This window comes from Guyanagaster necrorhizus (assembly GCF_019112545.1).
Source record: "Guyanagaster necrorhizus MCA 3950 unplaced genomic scaffold BT62scaffold_22, whole genome shotgun sequence".
NCBI lineage: Eukaryota > Fungi > Basidiomycota > Agaricomycetes > Agaricales > Physalacriaceae > Guyanagaster > Guyanagaster necrorhizus.
In genome coordinates this window covers 36,970-52,170 of record NW_025064901.1, presented here as the reverse complement: position 1 = coordinate 52,170, position 15,201 = coordinate 36,970, and the positions used below count along the sequence as shown (strand labels likewise).

The following is a 15,201-nucleotide window of genomic DNA, read 5'->3' as shown; positions in this document are numbered from 1 at the left end:
ATCCTGCAGGTCAGCGCTGCATATATAGGCTGAACTAGCTTGGCTGTCGGTACTTGTCTGCAAGCCCTACTCCCATTTATCGTCTCACCTACTGCTTCCTGGTCTATTTTTTTCAGCCTTGCTGGGTGGCGTTAACCTCGGTTACTTATTTTTGTGGGCAGGGAACGTCAAGCAATTGCGCAGTCTCCGTTCGATCCCACTTTTTTTCAGTTTGTCTGCTCGGTCTCGATCCCGATAAGGTCGATGAGAATGAAATTTGCGATATAGTTAGCTTCATGAATCAAGAGCGCTTACCACTGAGTACCCAACTTGGTAGCACGTAGGCACCACGGTGTTCTCTATCGTCCCATGGCCCTGAGCTCTCACTGAATGGGTTTCAAGGTGCTGCATACTACCTGTGCCTCAAGTTTTCCAGGTCTTGACTTCTAATATCCATCGTACTATACCCGTCCTAGTACTGCCTCATGTTGTGGAACTTGCAGGGGCAGCCGCGGTTCTACTAGTTTTCTCCAAGGATTACATGCTAGTAAATTGTTGGTCCGAGTTTTCCACGGTTGCAGCTCCAGCAACTGAATATACGGGCCAAGCCGATCATCCCGCTGATGGCGGCGCTCATGATGATCAGATCCTATTCTCCCCTGGTTGGCCCTTCTGTATTGTAGTCACCGTCACCGAGGCGCGGCCCTAAGCGTCTCTCGTTAGACTTGCCGGAGATGCGGTGTCTTATGCCTGGACGGGTTATTAACAAATCGCCACTGGTTATCTGCCTATGAAATACCTTAATCAGTACCACTGGTGGCTCCTCGGATATGGTTGACGCCTAAAACATACTTTTTTTCTCCCTTCAAGGACCAATCGACTCCTCGGTGCCGATAATAGTGTCCACTTCTTTACTTATCGGTATGCCATCCACGGTGTACATAAAATGCAGCCACCATCCTAGATAAGTGTCATACCTCACGCTCTCCTCGAGTCTCTGCCTCCGACGCAACCACTATGCGCTTAGCTCCAGTGTACTCTCAAGATCCGTCCTCCTCTGAATTTCTTCTTCATCATGATTCGGCATCTTCATCATGCCCTGGGCGCTGGATATACACGACTAAGCATATGGAGGTCGACCTTGGCCCTCGTATCTGGGGACCATCGCATGTTCCTTGTTATGGCTTGAACGGGAAGATCGAAGGCTCGATCCGCTTTTTAGGCAATCTAAGCTCGGTAACCAAAGTCACACTCACAGTCAGTTGCTAGCATATTTGTGAGATACGTACAGCACTCTGATATCATTTTTAGCTCGAGGTACGCCTTACCACATCAGAGCAACGGTCTTCGACGCTTTTGTCGCGTACCATTCCCGTATATACGCCCTTTACCGCGTCCCCCCCGCAGTGGAACGATATTTGCCCGTTCTCACTTCCTGTACCCACTGAAATCAACACGAATGGGGGTGTATCAAGTATGCCACCGTCGTTCTCTTGCTACAGCTACAATACCATGTGCGATGTCTCGTATTTTATCAAGGTGTGCATGTTTCGAAAGAAAAACGTTTTCTGCACACATGAATCGTGAGGATTCCATTATTTTCAGATTTCAATCAACCTAACCATTTCTTTCCAGTCGTCGCATACCCATCATGTACCTTCCAAAATCCGAGCCGTACGAACTATCCTCATCTCAGAAGCTACCTTTAACGGTGCAGAATACGTTCCTCTCATACATGACACCGCAATGGATAGATTCGAAGAATGGACATGGTCCACTGCGTCCTCCAGCGAGCTTTCATGATGCAATATTCGTTAGTAGCTCCTCCGTTGGCTCCTTACTACAACCTGACGATCCTTCCCCGCAGTTTTCCCTCCCTTCTACCATCTTTGTTTCAGGCGAAAGAATACCTTTCTCCGTCAGCCTTGATACTATCAAACACCCACTGCTGTCGCAGGTCTTAGACAAGAACATATATGTTACTCTCGTGAACAGAGTTTCCCTCTGGTCCGCGGCCGCCAGTTCAAAACCCGTGTACTCTGAGCGACAAATAGCATCCGGCTCCGTGAAGTCTCGACATGAATGCCAGGGTAGAGTTCTCCTCCGGGGATTCATTCAAGCAGGATGTGCTGGGAAGGAAAATTCGTGGTGTCTTGAAGGCATCGCAAGCGTGACGGTACGTTGTGCATTCAGCAGTATGTCCCTTTCCTTTTAATTGATGTTCCTTATTTTCTGCGCAGTACATTCTTCGCGTTTATGCGACCATGCCCAAGCATCTCGTTGGAAAAGTCCCTACGTTTCATCATGAAACTGTCATAACATTGACGACGGATGAGTGGGGTACATCGCAACGAGAATTGAAGACGATGGGCGGCATTCCTACGCCAGCGCTTGGTCTTCAAATCATACACAAGTACTGGCCTTTCCCGAACATTCTGGGTCCGAAGTTCCTGACAGCTCTCCCACAGTGACGAACCGACCACACTCGCCAATGTGTTCATTATTTGAAGAGAATGGTGTCACTTTCTAGATGAATACTGTACAACGTATCACTTGGATATTATCATGCAACATAGACTATAACCTGAAAATGTTCTCGACAGATTGGAGCTTGTATTTATGAAGCCTAATTTCTAGAGTCCAAGCCGGGTATTGTATCGACTAAGAAAATAATCGTTACCCTGGCTCGTGAGAATAAACTTCCATTCCTATCTAGGGTATAATCTGTATAGTTTATGTAACTCTTTCTCACGGCCAGAGGACGGAAAGTACAATTTAGGACGAGACCATCATTACCCGTACTCCTCAAGATGGTGAGTATATTTTGCGTGTCTGGAGCTTCATGGGCGTTCGCTAATGAATGGTGTCATTGCAGACCAAACGCACAAAGAAAGTCGGTATCACTGGAAAATATGGTACTGTGAGTGATGACTACTCTCTTGTCTTCGTAGCTGAACATGTCCTTCAGCGTTACGGTGCCTCCCTGCGAAAACAGGTGAAAAAAATGGAAATCTCGCAGCATGCGCGGTACACCTGCACTTTCTGCGGCAAAGTAAGCAATACCGGTCGATGGATAGCAGGTCTTGAATACTCATGACTCCCTCTTTCGTAGGACACCGTGAAGCGGACAGCTGTTGGCATCTGGAACTGCGGGTCGTGCAGAAAAGTCATCGCTGGAGGTGCATGGACCGTGTCGACGACGGCAGCCGCGACTGTACGAAGGTGCGCTTGTATCCTGTCGATATGCCTAGGATGAATCTGATTCAGTTTGCACCACAGTACCGTTCGCCGTCTACGGGAGATCACAGAGGCATAGAGTTATTATTTCCTTCTCTCTCGTTGTCATCGTCTCCCCACGTACCTTTTGTATGTTCGTATGTCGCCATGAAATCAAAACCACTATGAACGGCCTGAAAGCGTGTTCCTTTGCCAAGTTGTTAAAATGATATTCCTTGTGCAGTAACATGGAGATTATCATACGAAATGAATGTTTTCTCATGATGATCACGGGCCTCGTTATATGACCAACACATGGCCGCGCAGCGTGGCCTTCACGTTGTTCTTTCGTCACCACCATGTAATTCGAGCAGGTCATTTTTCTTTGATCTTACCAAGAAATAATGTCTTCGCAAAGCACCACTCCCGTTCACTCACACCCTCTTTCTCCCGACGAACTTCATTCTTCATCTCGCAGCCGCATTCGACCCCCTCGCGACCCCGATACCCGGCCCACTACTAATTATTTTTCCCTCAAAGCTCAGTTTGAGAACGATGCTGTTATTGTGCCTAGCTGGGATGGCAGCGTCAGAGGGCACAGAAAGGCAGAGCGACGGCTCTCGACAGACGTCTTCCTCGACAAGCCGACTTCCCCGCCTTCGACACCCGCAAGTCCGAGGATAGCCCCCCTCATCATTGTCGGTACCTCCAATGCTTCCATGTCCACCCCGCCTGGCACGCCAAATAAAAGATTTCCAGACTTCCTTCTCCCGAACGATGTTGACGCCGGTGATTTACATCCGCCCGCTGCTTCACAGGTACTGGCTACCAAATGGCACGAGTATTCCGACGAGGCCATCCAGTCCGCTATCTCTAACCTAAGCGCGTCCGAATCTCCAGCTGGCGTGTCCAGTCATCCTTACCATTCTGCCTTACGGGTACTCTCATTAGCTCTAAACAACCTGTCGCGTGCAAGATCGGAGCTTGAGGAACAGCGGAGGAGGCTGGAAGAGAGAGAAGGTGAAAGAAGGCGGAGAGCCGAGAACCTTATGAATGGGCTCCAGCCGTCAGACCAGGACGTCGTGAGACGCGTACTCCAATCGATATTCACGGATGAGCAGCCCAACGAGGATGACAAGGGTCATGACGATGGTGATCATCTTCATGTTCGGAAGCGACCAAGTTTTATGGTGAGTGGTTCAGGATTGCAGCATATATGATTGCCACGGAATTTCGCCTCATACGAACCACAATCTGATTATGATACCCTTGTAGTCCCTTACAGAATCTCTCTCGGAAGCCATTGCTGATGAAGTACCTCTGTCACGGAGTATTCCAGACGACCTGTTAACAACGCCTCTCGTGTCAACTGTTGATTTTGGATTGACTGTCGATTCCGTGCCAGCTGCCAATGAAGATTCTCAAATTCTTCGTGATACAGGTACTGACTCTGGCGGAGAGACCATTAAATTCAACGGCTTGCTGCATAGATCGCGTGCAGAACGGTCAACGATAGGAGATTGGATGGGCACGCTATGGGGCAAAGGCAAGCCTTCCAATCGGACTCGAACAGTCAGTACAAGTGCAATAGCTCGTCCAGAGTCACAGGACGCTACACCGCAGATTCCTTCTGTCAGTAGACCAAGGCGCAGAACGGCGAAAAGCGTATTCGGCACGCTTGGCATATCTATACTTAACCCAGGTTCATCCACCTCCTTGAAGGAGGACCCTCCTGCAGCGGAGAGTAGATTAGAGCCATCCCCCGACACTGCATCTACTAAGTCGGATCGTACGACCCACACCGCATACACTAATACCTCTGCCATTTCCTCCATCGGATCTCCAGTGCAAACACCTTTTTCGCCTGTTTTAGCCGCGCCGTGTTTGACTACCAGTCTTGATCCGGAGATCAGCTCGACACACTCAGTCCAAGATCCTGCACCTGTCACTGGAGCGCAGGGATCATCTCTTCGCGCCATCGCTAATGCCACTCGTGTCATGACTTCTGATCCATCTAGTATTCTCACGGATGGTGGCCAGGACGTGGGACCTCTGGTATCAAGACTGGCCTTTGAACTCATTCAAAATGCCCGCGACCAAGGCATTACTTTTCGAGAACAGCGGCAGAAGGACAGGAAAGACCGTAAACCTGTCGAGACGGATAAGGTCGGTCCTGTTGCTACGCTCAGTCAAGCGACAGGCGATGCCTCAGTCACGCTAAGCAGAGCCCTCGGGAGTCAATCAGAAGCATCTGCTAGGGCGAAAACAAGAGCAGGACCGTCATTTTCTGTGCCGTCATCATTTTCTGCTCCTCTTTTTGGGACATTTAGATCATCGCAGCAGAACAGGAAACTCTCCAATGCTGTCGGTGATAATAGGAAGGGTGCTGTACAAGATCAATCTACACTACGTGGTGGTAGTAACACCGTGTCACCAAATGGTGTAACTCGGAAAGCGCCTTCTGTTCCACTAGAGTCGATAATACCTGATACGGCTAAACCGCCAACACAATATCTTTCCAGATCTTACACTCCCCTGACCTCACGCAATTTTCATTTTTCAATGCCCCTACCCCATGCTGCATCACGTCTGACGATTTATCACGACTCGCTTGACCAGAAACCTTTGACTGATCGTTATGGTTTCATGTACGATGTGTCGTTATATGACGTCCTTCTTCTCATTCGAGCTAAAGAGTGTGGGAATACCGCCCCTGCTTGTTTGACGGGGGTCAAGATAGCCGATAGAGAAGAGGATAATTCTTGGCCAGATGACGACGAAGAAAATGATTTAAAAAATATTGTTGATATTGTCAAAGGGAAGTGTGACTGCGACGGCGAATCGGACACACGGAGCTTTCATTCTCATGATTCGCCTTCCGCAGAGTCACTTTCAAACAGTATTCATTTGGGGTCATCTTCAAATAGCAAGAACCGCAATTCCCTTGCTCCACCTTTGACGATGACTTCTTCGGTGACGTCCATACTGTCTGTCAACACAAGCACTCCTCGGCATGCGTGCGCCAACACTGTGCGGCGACTCCTCGACGAACTAATCGGTATACACGATGAACGGCAGAAGGCCCGCCGGAAGGAGTGGGATGCCTTTGTCAAACAAAGACGCAAGGTCAAGTTCCAAAAGTCACATTCTTCAAACTCCTCAATATCGACGGGGACGAACAAGGCAGTTGCTATTCTCGGATTAAGCACGGAGGATACTGAGGATGAGTTGGCGCACAGTGATGGACTTATTGGATTTGCGCAGCTTGGGCTCTCATCTAACCGAGACGAGAGAAAAGAGTTCGATAAATTGATAAGGGCCGGTATACCTTTGGTGTATCGACCGAAGGTGTGGATGGAATGTAGCGGTGCGCTGGAGATGAAAGAACCGGGATTGTTCACGGATTTACTGGCCGAAAGTGACCCGTTAAGCCATGCAGCTATGGAGATCGAGAAAGATGTTGGGAGAACGATGCCTTTGAACGTATTTTTTGGCGGCGATGGAGCAGGAGTCGACAAGTTACGGAGAGTTCTGACTGCTTATAGCCGGTATAGTCTAGTTCGCCTTCTTTGAACCTCCCATTTCTGACGTTGTTAAAATTTAGGCGCAATCCTGACGTTGGATATTGCCAAGGAATGAATTTGGTGACATCCACACTTTTGTTGGTCCATGCCGACGAGGAAGAAGCTTTCTGGGTGCTCGCCGCTCTAGTGGAGCGTATACTTCCTGAACATTTCTTCTCCCCTTCATTGTTACCGTCACGGGCGTGTCCTCTTGTGCTTTCTGAGTACGTACAGGAACACACATCTAAGCTTCATGCGCACCTTGTGGAATTGGGCGTCGATTTACCAGCTATCTGTTTTTCATGGTTTTTATCGTTATTCACTGACTGTTTGCCGGTAGAGGTGAGTGTCGCATATCAAAGTCTCCATAGGGAACTGACGTGCAGCCAAATTTCCAGACTTTGTTTAGAGTATGGGACGTGTTTCTTGTCGATGGGCTAGATGTTCTGTTTCGTGTGGCTCTTGCTATACTAAAGAGTAACGAGCAAGAGCTTTTGCGTTGTCAGTCTATTCCTGCGGTCTATGTCGCATTGGAGAACCTGCCTACAAGGATGTGGGAAGCAGACAAACTATTACAAGTGAGTCCACTGTAGATGATTAATGTCCAGCATATTGGCTGACAGTGTCAAGCTGGAAGCCGAGCTGCGGTCATCTGTTTTCCACACTGATCTTGTTAACAAACGGAATTCGCACGCATTAGCACTGGGACGATTGATATCATGACATTAAGTTATTCTAATCTGTTTGCGTTCGCTTTATAGATTGTGTCGATAGACGTCTTGGTCAGAAAATGATAATATGTACGATACGCAGCTACAGTACCATTCTGCTAATACTGTCAAACGTAGCGTCGGAGGTTAGGATAGAGTGTTCAATATGATCGTGAGGAGTAGTTGAAAGCACGGTCTAGACAAACAGTCATTTTATAGCATCACTGATGCGAAGTACTCGTAGCTAATTGGGATGAACTAAAACTCTCACGACCATCCATGCCGCCACGGAAACAAACAGATTCATCCAAGCAAAGCATTTGTTCTTCCATTGGGGCACTCATTCGTCAGTAAACGCATTCATCTGTGAACAGTCGCTTAACAAGGTCTCGCTGAATCCACAGGCAGCCGGCTTCGAGCAACAACCTGCAAATACGTTGGTTTTTTTGTGTTGTTGTTCATCAGCTCATATCTCGTGCGGTGGATTTGATTTAACGAATTTGTCTCAGCTGACAACTACCAACACAGTATCTATCTCCTCTCATCATTACTAGTGTACCTCAGGAGCCCATCAGCACAGATTACCTGAATGCCGATGTCTCGAAAAGGGATGCGGTCCGTGCTGCGTTCCAGGTGCGGTTTACACGCTGTATAATAGGCTAATGATCTGATTCAAGTACCAAAGCATGCCTGGAGCTCCTACGGTTAGTGTACAGACACGTCAGAAAATACATAGGCACTAAATACTCCTGTATAAGAGCAAGACGCCATGGGAGCCGACGAATACCATCCCATCAGCCACCGTGGATTTAACTTTTCAGGAGATGGAGGGATTGGATACACCGTGGTAGACGCACTTGATACTATGCTGATTATGGGTCTCCATGATGAGCACGCTCGTGCGCGTCAATGGATCCTGGACAAACACTCTTTCGAAAGAGAGGGTAACTTCAACACTTTCGAGGTGCACTCCTATCTGCGTCTTCATTCAAGCTTCATGATTTAAAATACACGATAGACAACCATTCGTGTCCTGGGCGGATTGTTGTCAGCCTACCATCTTGCCGGCGATACTCTCTATCTGGAGAGAGCCGTGGATCTAGCAGACCGCCTTCTTCCGGCATTCGATACGCCTACGGGTCTTCCATTGCCCATGGTTAACCTAGCAAAACGCGTCGGTGTCCGAGATCAATGGTCGTCCGACCAAATCAGTACGGCAGAAGCCGCGACGCTTCAACTGGAGTTCAAATACCTTGCTCAACTGACAAGGAAGAACATTTACTGGTCAAAAGTGGAGAATGTCATGTCTGTTATCTACAAATCTTTGCTCCCCCACAGTCTGGTACCTATTTTTATGAGGTATACACGTTTACTACGAGAACTTATTCATCTTACCGTCGTATGCAGTGCTAGTAAAGGAGATTTTACTCAATCTGATATTCGTCTTGGTTCACGGGGCGATTCTTATTACGAGTATTTGATGTCAGTGCCTCCCCCTACCTTCGGAGCCAGAACTAACGCGGCTGTCTAGTAAGCAATACTTGCAAACGGTTCGGATTTCACCTCGTACACTGTGTTTTTATCATATAATACTACGGATAGAATCGGACCGAGCCTATATACAAAAAGGTCTGGTCCCACCAAATGCTCTTAAGGGATTAATTCAAAACGTCTCATAACAGATGTATGCAGACTCGATGAAAGGCCTGCATGACAACTTGGTTCAGAAAACATCCCGTCAAGGGCTAACGTACATCGCCGAACTCATACCTCATCGGTCAAAGGACGGCAGCGTGTACGCTTCCTCTTTCTCGCCTTTTTGATCTTTTTGACTATGATACACATGGCAGAACATGGGACCGTTCCGCCAAACAAGATCATCTCGTCTGCTTCCTCGCAGGCTCGCTGATGCTGGGCGCTACAACCTCTGGAGCAGCAAAGCACTTTATATCTATCCCTCCTCGCCTAGAGGAACTGACGCAGGAAGGGCAGCGGGATTGGCAGACCGGCGTGAATCTTCTGGAGACCTGCATGGATACCCATCGAACGTCGACGTATGTTTGTAATCCATTTGAATGGGACGTGCTCTTTTCTAACTTGATTCTCTTACACCAGCGGTCTCTCTCCTGAGATCGTGATGTTCCGAGCAAACGAAGAGAAGGGTGAATCAGAACGTGACTGGTTTATCAAGAATTCTCGGTCAGCTATTTTGCGGATCTCTTGATCCCAACCTGTGTTGACGGTATTGTCACAGAAAAGGTGGACCGTCCTCTTATGATGCCCGCTACATGCTCCGGTGGGTCTATCAACGGGTTGTTAAAAGTCCTGGTTTCATCAAGTTTCCCTAGTCCGGAGACTGTCGAATCGCTGTTCATTGCTTGGCGACTAACTGGCGACCTCAAATACCGTCAGCATGCTTGGAATATCTTTTCAGCCATTGAAAACCATTGTCGCCTAGAGGAAGGAGGCTACGCTACGGTCTTGGACGTCGATACAGTACCTGTATCGCGGGACGATAAGCAAGAGACCTTCTTCTTGGTCAGTCGTCTCAAATCGAGGGATCTCTTTTGGTATTCACAAAGCTTTTCTAGAGCGAGACTTTGAAATATCTCTACATGACATTTTCCGATTCGAGCATCATACCCCTGGATAGTAAGTTCCTGATATTTTGATTTGGGACAGAACTCTGATTGAACCAGAATACGTGTTCAACACGGAGGTACGATTCCTGTGGATGTCTGTCTCTTGCGTGCGCTGATTCATTTGGGAACAGGGGCATCCGTTACCGATTTTCAAGCCTACCGACACCAAGCCTGCTTTTGCACTGTGAAGGTGATTTAGATGGGTACTTATACCGAATACTATTGTGTCGCTTTCGTGCTCTTCGTTGCTATCTGGACTTACAGTACAGCAGACCACGCATTGGCTATAATATGATGAAAGCTCTTGCGCCCCAGATATATTCATCATCCGCCGATCTATCTAAGACGAAATGTAGTTCTATATAGTAGTTTTGGCTAAATAAGGTGTGAACGTAAATAATCTTCAGTATCTCTCAGGAAGCAATTCGTAGATCATATCTCTTCATTAATCTATTAAGTCTTCCTCAGCGTCCATCTCCATCCGCTGCTTTTTATCTTCCTGTTTGAGTCTGGCCATGGCCTTGGTGACTTCGTGATTCCAGTCTGTGCGAATACAGACGATGGTTCCCAAGACAGCGCAGTAGATAAGGGATATAGTCAAGCCGTACCAGAGCCCATGCAGGCCCATGCCAGCCTTGAAGGTGAGTAAAATGCCGAAGGGGATACCTACGCCCAAATTGAGTATAATATCATATGCAAACCGGGGAGCTTACCGATAATGTAGTATGCACTGCAACAAATAAATTTTAAATGAGATAGAGACTAGCATGAGCGACACACCTTAGGTTCAGTAGCGCTCCAGTAACCTGTTTACCCTGAGCGCGGAGAACACCTCCGCTAACAGCGGCTCCACCATCGAACACTTGAAAAACGGCAACGATGGGAAGTATAGCGGCAGTTTGAGCAATGACGGCTTCAAATTTGGAGTCAGCAATAGAGAATCTGACAAGAAGGGCATGAACCTACCGGGGTCATCATTGAAAAGATATCCCCAAGAGTTCCGGAACGCGAGGAACATTATGCTACACTTTATGTGAGACAACAATAGAGGGTCCAAGAGGGATAGGAGCGGACCAGAAGAGTGATGACATGATTAGTGACATGACAAGGGACGCATTGGACGCAATTCCAGCTCGTCGGGCTTTGCGTTCACCCAAAAGGTTACCGATTCTATTACAGATCAGAGAATGTGCTGATATACAAACTTGCAGGTGACTCACCTAACGGAAGCGGCAACGGAGAGGGAGAAGGGCGCTTGGAAGGTGGTTGAGGCAGACACGAGCAAGACAGATTGAGTCGCAAGCGCGACGGGACCAAGCCTGAAGACTGATAGTTCGGGCTTAACAATGTTAACACAAAAAGCAGACAACTTGCAGAGATGCGGCGAGGCCGATCACTACCATTGATCACGTCAGGATTCACATTGGCGTTTTGATAAGATTCATAAAGACTTACACTCCCATGCCCACCATTCGGAAGCGGTTTGACCCACGCTAGCCAGACCGAGGTTCACCAGGACACCGAGACCGGTGAAGCTCCGTCGACAGATAGGATGCCAAGCTGTCTTGGGAATGAAGAAGACACCGTACAGTATTGACAAGAGAGACACGAGATTGAAGGATATCGCTGTGGATATCGGCGCGCCGATAAAGCCGAGTCGGATCGGCTCAGGGCCCCAGACTGGAGAACGTTGAGCAACGAACGTGGTTCAACAAGAATAATGGCTCACCAAGAATGTAATTCAGCAAGGCATTGATAGGCGCCACAATGAGTATGATACGGGTGGGCACCGCAAACAGACCTGCAGAAACGTTCGTAATTATTTACTTTTTGCTGCGAGGGAGTAAAATTGGCGTACCTTGTGACTGGAAATACCGTCTAAATGGGTGGACAGTGAGCACATGGCGCGAAGAACAAGCAAGGTTTTACGTGCCTGCTAATACAATTGAACGCGTAGGCTATTAAGAAGGCAAAAGTTACGGATGTGTGCACTGAAAAGGGCCAAATATAGATACCTGGTAGACCAAACGAAACACAGCGGAGATACACTGCTGCCAGACGAGCGACGTCCGGGTCTTGCTTGAGCAACAGCAAAATGGCCTCGGCGTTAAACCAGATGGCATACATAGGCTGCACTTTATTGAGTTCTTAGCGGGCAGGGACGCGAAGGAGGGACGCACAATAAGGAGAACCGCCATCACGACAACTGTAATACTTATGTTGAGGGTGAAAATTGTTCAAGGCAGATTACCACGCACCCATCCGTTGGGACCAGAGGCCGACAAGCTGAGGTTGCGAAGTCCACGCTGAAGGAAGCATAGTGTCAAGGGCACTTGTGAAGCCTTGGATTATACTCAGGCCAGACACATTGGCGGTCATCGACCCTAGGGTGATTGCTGCGAGGGCTGTCGTAGATAGATGTCCGACGGAGAGTACGGACGCCATGACAAGACTGTACTCTAACAAATGTGTTCTGAACGGGTCCTTTAGCCATTGACCGTGTCCGGAAAGAATGGGAAAATACTAACCCCCAAACGGGTATACCGTACTTTGTGAGTATCTTGAATTCCTCCCAAAACATAACCATGGTGCTTTCATGAGAAGTATCATCGTTGTCTTCGACATATTCCGGGATACGGGGAATTACAGGGTTGAGAAGCGGTGTAATTTCGTTGAACGCAGGTGGGGCAAGACGGTCATTAGCCATGGTCGGTTTGGACGGCCGAGGGGCGGTTAAGAATGGGGATTCCGAGTCATATTCAGGTTCTTCGGTATCGATCTGGACAGGATTGTCATTAGTGGAGCGATGAACAGCGTAGCGAGAAAGGATGGCATAGTCGGAGGGGAGGGAGCCGGTAGCCTGATAGTGGGGGGAGGCCATGGGAGCTGACAGGAAGGAAATAAAAGCAACATAAGAGATATATATGTCGACTCGGAAAACAAATGAAAAATACCTTTCTTTTAGGGGCAAAATGTCGGAGGCCTTGCAAGGATCACATCACTTCTTTTTATAAGAAAAAAAAAAGGGGGTCGTGTGCTCATTTTCGTGCTTCTAATCCACCGCAACCGCCAAGGCGCCGAGCTGAATAAAAGGTCCGAACGAGACAATTCTACGCTGCCGGGCCCGACTGCCGCGGCACAAATCTGTGTTGTTGTGTATTTCCCAACGGCGTCTGTTTTGAACTGATCGACCGCGTTCAAGTCCTCTGTCCCAATTTTATATGGCCAGCGTCAAGAAAAGGTGCTTTTCTTCTCTTCTTTCACCACATTTCAATAACAATATCTCAGCAAGTTGGATCTCCTCGTTCGGGTTCGGTACTCAAATCCACTTCCTGCACCACCATGTCCTCCAAAACTGCTCGACATCCCAACTAATCCTTCGCGATATGCTCGGCCAGACTTGCTCAATACCCTTGCCAACAACACCCCATTACCCATGATAGTCGACGCAGAGTGTGGCATGCCTTTGGACTTGAGCAAATGGGAGTCCTTATGGGAAGAGAACGGCGATGATTCTGGTGCGTGAACTGAAACCCTCGCCAGTCAGTCGACTGCTAACTTAGGCATACAGCATTGAATCCGGATCCAGAAAACTTACCAAAACTTGATCCCAAGGACGAATTCCTAGCCAGCGAAGTAGCCGGACCATCGTCCGGACCTTACACGAACGGTCACGCTACCCCAAACGGCCATGGGCTCCCTTCAGCATCGTTGGTTCACGTTCCCTGGTTACGGAAGACGGAGTACACAAGTCGGGCAGACAACACGTCTCGAGGAGGATCTACCGAGTCGTGCGTCGTCTCCATCCTTGTCCGTAGCATTCTAACGCTCTGCTGCAGGAAAAATGCAAATGCACAGCCAATCGATGTATCACACAGCGCTCAATTACGCGATATCGATGCTTCATTTACCTTCTGCAACGAACGATTCTCACTAGAGACCCTTCGTCACCCGACCAAACCAGACGTCACTGCGGTCGAGTCTTACGAAGTCCTTCCAGACGTTGAAATCTGGTCGAACCAGTACGACCTATTCCGCTTCTCCGAAAGGCCAGGCGAGCGGCCTATTGACGTATGTACCTCACCTATTTCGTCAACCCTTTTTCTCATCTCAGACTTAGGTCGAAGATCCACGATTGGACTGTGCTATTCTGCGACCTATGAAGACCGAACATGACACCTTTCTGGCCTACTACCTCACCGATGATGACGAATCGGCACTTGAATTCAAAGAGAGCCGATCAAAGCTGCAACCCTATGAGGTGGCCCCCAATCAACCCGTGGGTATTTTTGTATCGCATTACTCTCTATCTCCATCTGACGGGCTTGAAACGCGCAGGAAACTGTCTTCCGCTTCGTGCGAGACTACGAGACCGTTAAAGTCGAACAAGAGGTCCCCAATGAATTCCTACTAGTTCTTGAGGATGGAGGCGAAGATTTGAAGCCTTCAATTGATGGCGCAGACACACAACCTCGGCGTAACGCTAAAGTCAGGGGTGCTTATTACAAGAACATTGAACGTAAGATGACTTTGAAAAAGAAGCGCCAGAATGTTGGTCTACAAATTAAGTACCGTTTGCTGGATATCACTGATCTTCTCGTTTCCCCTCAGGCGTTTGAACAGTACGAGGACAAATGGGACCTGATACGGATGTCTCACACCGATATGAGCAAAGAGGAGGAGGACGAACGCCAGGAAGCTTTAGCGGAAGTGGTCGATCCAATGTTCTTAATGAGAGCCGATGCAGATGCCGATGGAGAAGGAGAGATTGATCATGAGATGGTTGCACCGCCTGACTTTCCGTTCCCAACGGAAACATGATTGCAAGTTTTTACATCGTACTTCTATATGTACCTATGCTCGTTATTTGCAATTGAGCTGTACAGGTAACCAGGTCGAAGCGGTTATTTAAACCATACTATATGATGTGCATGAAAATAAGTAACCATAAGGGTGCTAACATAACTAGGGTAGTAAACAAATCAAAATGAAAACTAAATAGCAATGCGACGTGGTATAAAGCGACTAGTAGGGGATTGGATGCGGATGCCGAGGATGCGTGGATATATATTCTAGAAAATGCAGCGATGA

General features: G+C 48.1%; 6 protein-coding genes across 6 annotated transcripts; 5 read left to right on the top strand and 1 right to left on the bottom strand.

Annotated features, from left to right (window-relative positions):
• Nucleotides 1–842: 842 nt before the first annotated feature.
• On the top strand, nucleotides 843–2,606 carry BT62DRAFT_316680 (uncharacterized protein). Its single transcript, XM_043180485.1, has 6 exons — nucleotides 843–1,236; nucleotides 1,291–1,562; nucleotides 1,615–1,792; nucleotides 1,847–2,155; nucleotides 2,220–2,392; nucleotides 2,448–2,606. The coding sequence occupies exons 1-6, from the start codon at nucleotides 997–999 to the stop codon at nucleotides 2,485–2,487; spliced, it is 1,212 nt and encodes a 403-aa protein (XP_043037050.1). The 5' UTR covers nucleotides 843–996; the 3' UTR covers nucleotides 2,488–2,606.
• Nucleotides 2,607–2,736: 130 nt separating this feature from the next.
• Nucleotides 2,737–3,489, top strand: BT62DRAFT_316665 (ribosomal protein L37ae). The gene is made up of 5 exons (XM_043180484.1): nucleotides 2,737–2,792; nucleotides 2,855–2,899; nucleotides 2,948–3,031; nucleotides 3,092–3,201; nucleotides 3,259–3,489. Exons 1-5 carry the CDS (start codon nucleotides 2,790–2,792, stop codon nucleotides 3,293–3,295), a joined length of 279 nt encoding a protein of 92 aa, XP_043037049.1. The 5' UTR covers nucleotides 2,737–2,789; the 3' UTR covers nucleotides 3,296–3,489.
• A 48-nt stretch (nucleotides 3,490–3,537) lies between these two features.
• BT62DRAFT_934792 (TBC-domain-containing protein) lies at nucleotides 3,538–7,674 on the top strand. The gene is made up of 5 exons (XM_043186785.1): nucleotides 3,538–4,385; nucleotides 4,471–6,743; nucleotides 6,800–7,100; nucleotides 7,157–7,336; nucleotides 7,389–7,674. The coding sequence occupies exons 1-5, from the start codon at nucleotides 3,600–3,602 to the stop codon at nucleotides 7,479–7,481; spliced, it is 3,633 nt and encodes a 1,210-aa protein (XP_043037048.1). The 5' UTR covers nucleotides 3,538–3,599; the 3' UTR covers nucleotides 7,482–7,674.
• A 28-nt stretch (nucleotides 7,675–7,702) lies between these two features.
• On the top strand, nucleotides 7,703–10,532 carry BT62DRAFT_934790 (glycoside hydrolase). The gene is made up of 17 exons (XM_043186784.1): nucleotides 7,703–7,814; nucleotides 7,873–7,943; nucleotides 7,997–8,101; nucleotides 8,154–8,172; nucleotides 8,227–8,432; nucleotides 8,487–8,827; nucleotides 8,876–8,950; nucleotides 9,000–9,018; nucleotides 9,071–9,097; nucleotides 9,151–9,263; nucleotides 9,319–9,522; nucleotides 9,584–9,667; nucleotides 9,723–9,764; nucleotides 9,817–10,006; nucleotides 10,060–10,120; nucleotides 10,168–10,187; nucleotides 10,242–10,532. The coding sequence occupies exons 1-17, from the start codon at nucleotides 7,748–7,750 to the stop codon at nucleotides 10,296–10,298; spliced, it is 1,701 nt and encodes a 566-aa protein (XP_043037047.1). The 5' UTR covers nucleotides 7,703–7,747; the 3' UTR covers nucleotides 10,299–10,532.
• Nucleotides 10,402–13,198, bottom strand: BT62DRAFT_1078298 (MATE efflux family protein). The gene is made up of 16 exons (XM_043179376.1): nucleotides 13,065–13,198; nucleotides 12,639–12,996; nucleotides 12,369–12,583; nucleotides 12,291–12,316; nucleotides 12,126–12,240; nucleotides 12,044–12,068; nucleotides 11,969–11,988; nucleotides 11,840–11,911; nucleotides 11,566–11,790; nucleotides 11,485–11,506; nucleotides 11,331–11,429; nucleotides 11,185–11,280; nucleotides 11,077–11,132; nucleotides 10,891–11,023; nucleotides 10,824–10,840; nucleotides 10,402–10,776 (listed from the first exon to the last, which is right to left on the bottom strand). The coding sequence occupies exons 2-16, from the start codon at nucleotides 12,989–12,991 to the stop codon at nucleotides 10,556–10,558; spliced, it is 1,695 nt and encodes a 564-aa protein (XP_043037046.1). The 5' UTR covers nucleotides 12,992–12,996; nucleotides 13,065–13,198; the 3' UTR covers nucleotides 10,402–10,555.
• Nucleotides 13,199–13,285: 87 nt separating this feature from the next.
• Nucleotides 13,286–15,030, top strand: BT62DRAFT_972025 (RNA polymerase II-associated protein). Its single transcript, XM_043189052.1, has 7 exons — nucleotides 13,286–13,351; nucleotides 13,399–13,628; nucleotides 13,682–13,901; nucleotides 13,950–14,181; nucleotides 14,231–14,389; nucleotides 14,449–14,661; nucleotides 14,722–15,030. The coding sequence occupies exons 1-7, from the start codon at nucleotides 13,332–13,334 to the stop codon at nucleotides 14,929–14,931; spliced, it is 1,284 nt and encodes a 427-aa protein (XP_043037045.1). The 5' UTR covers nucleotides 13,286–13,331; the 3' UTR covers nucleotides 14,932–15,030.
• Nucleotides 15,031–15,201: the final 171 nt, after the last annotated feature.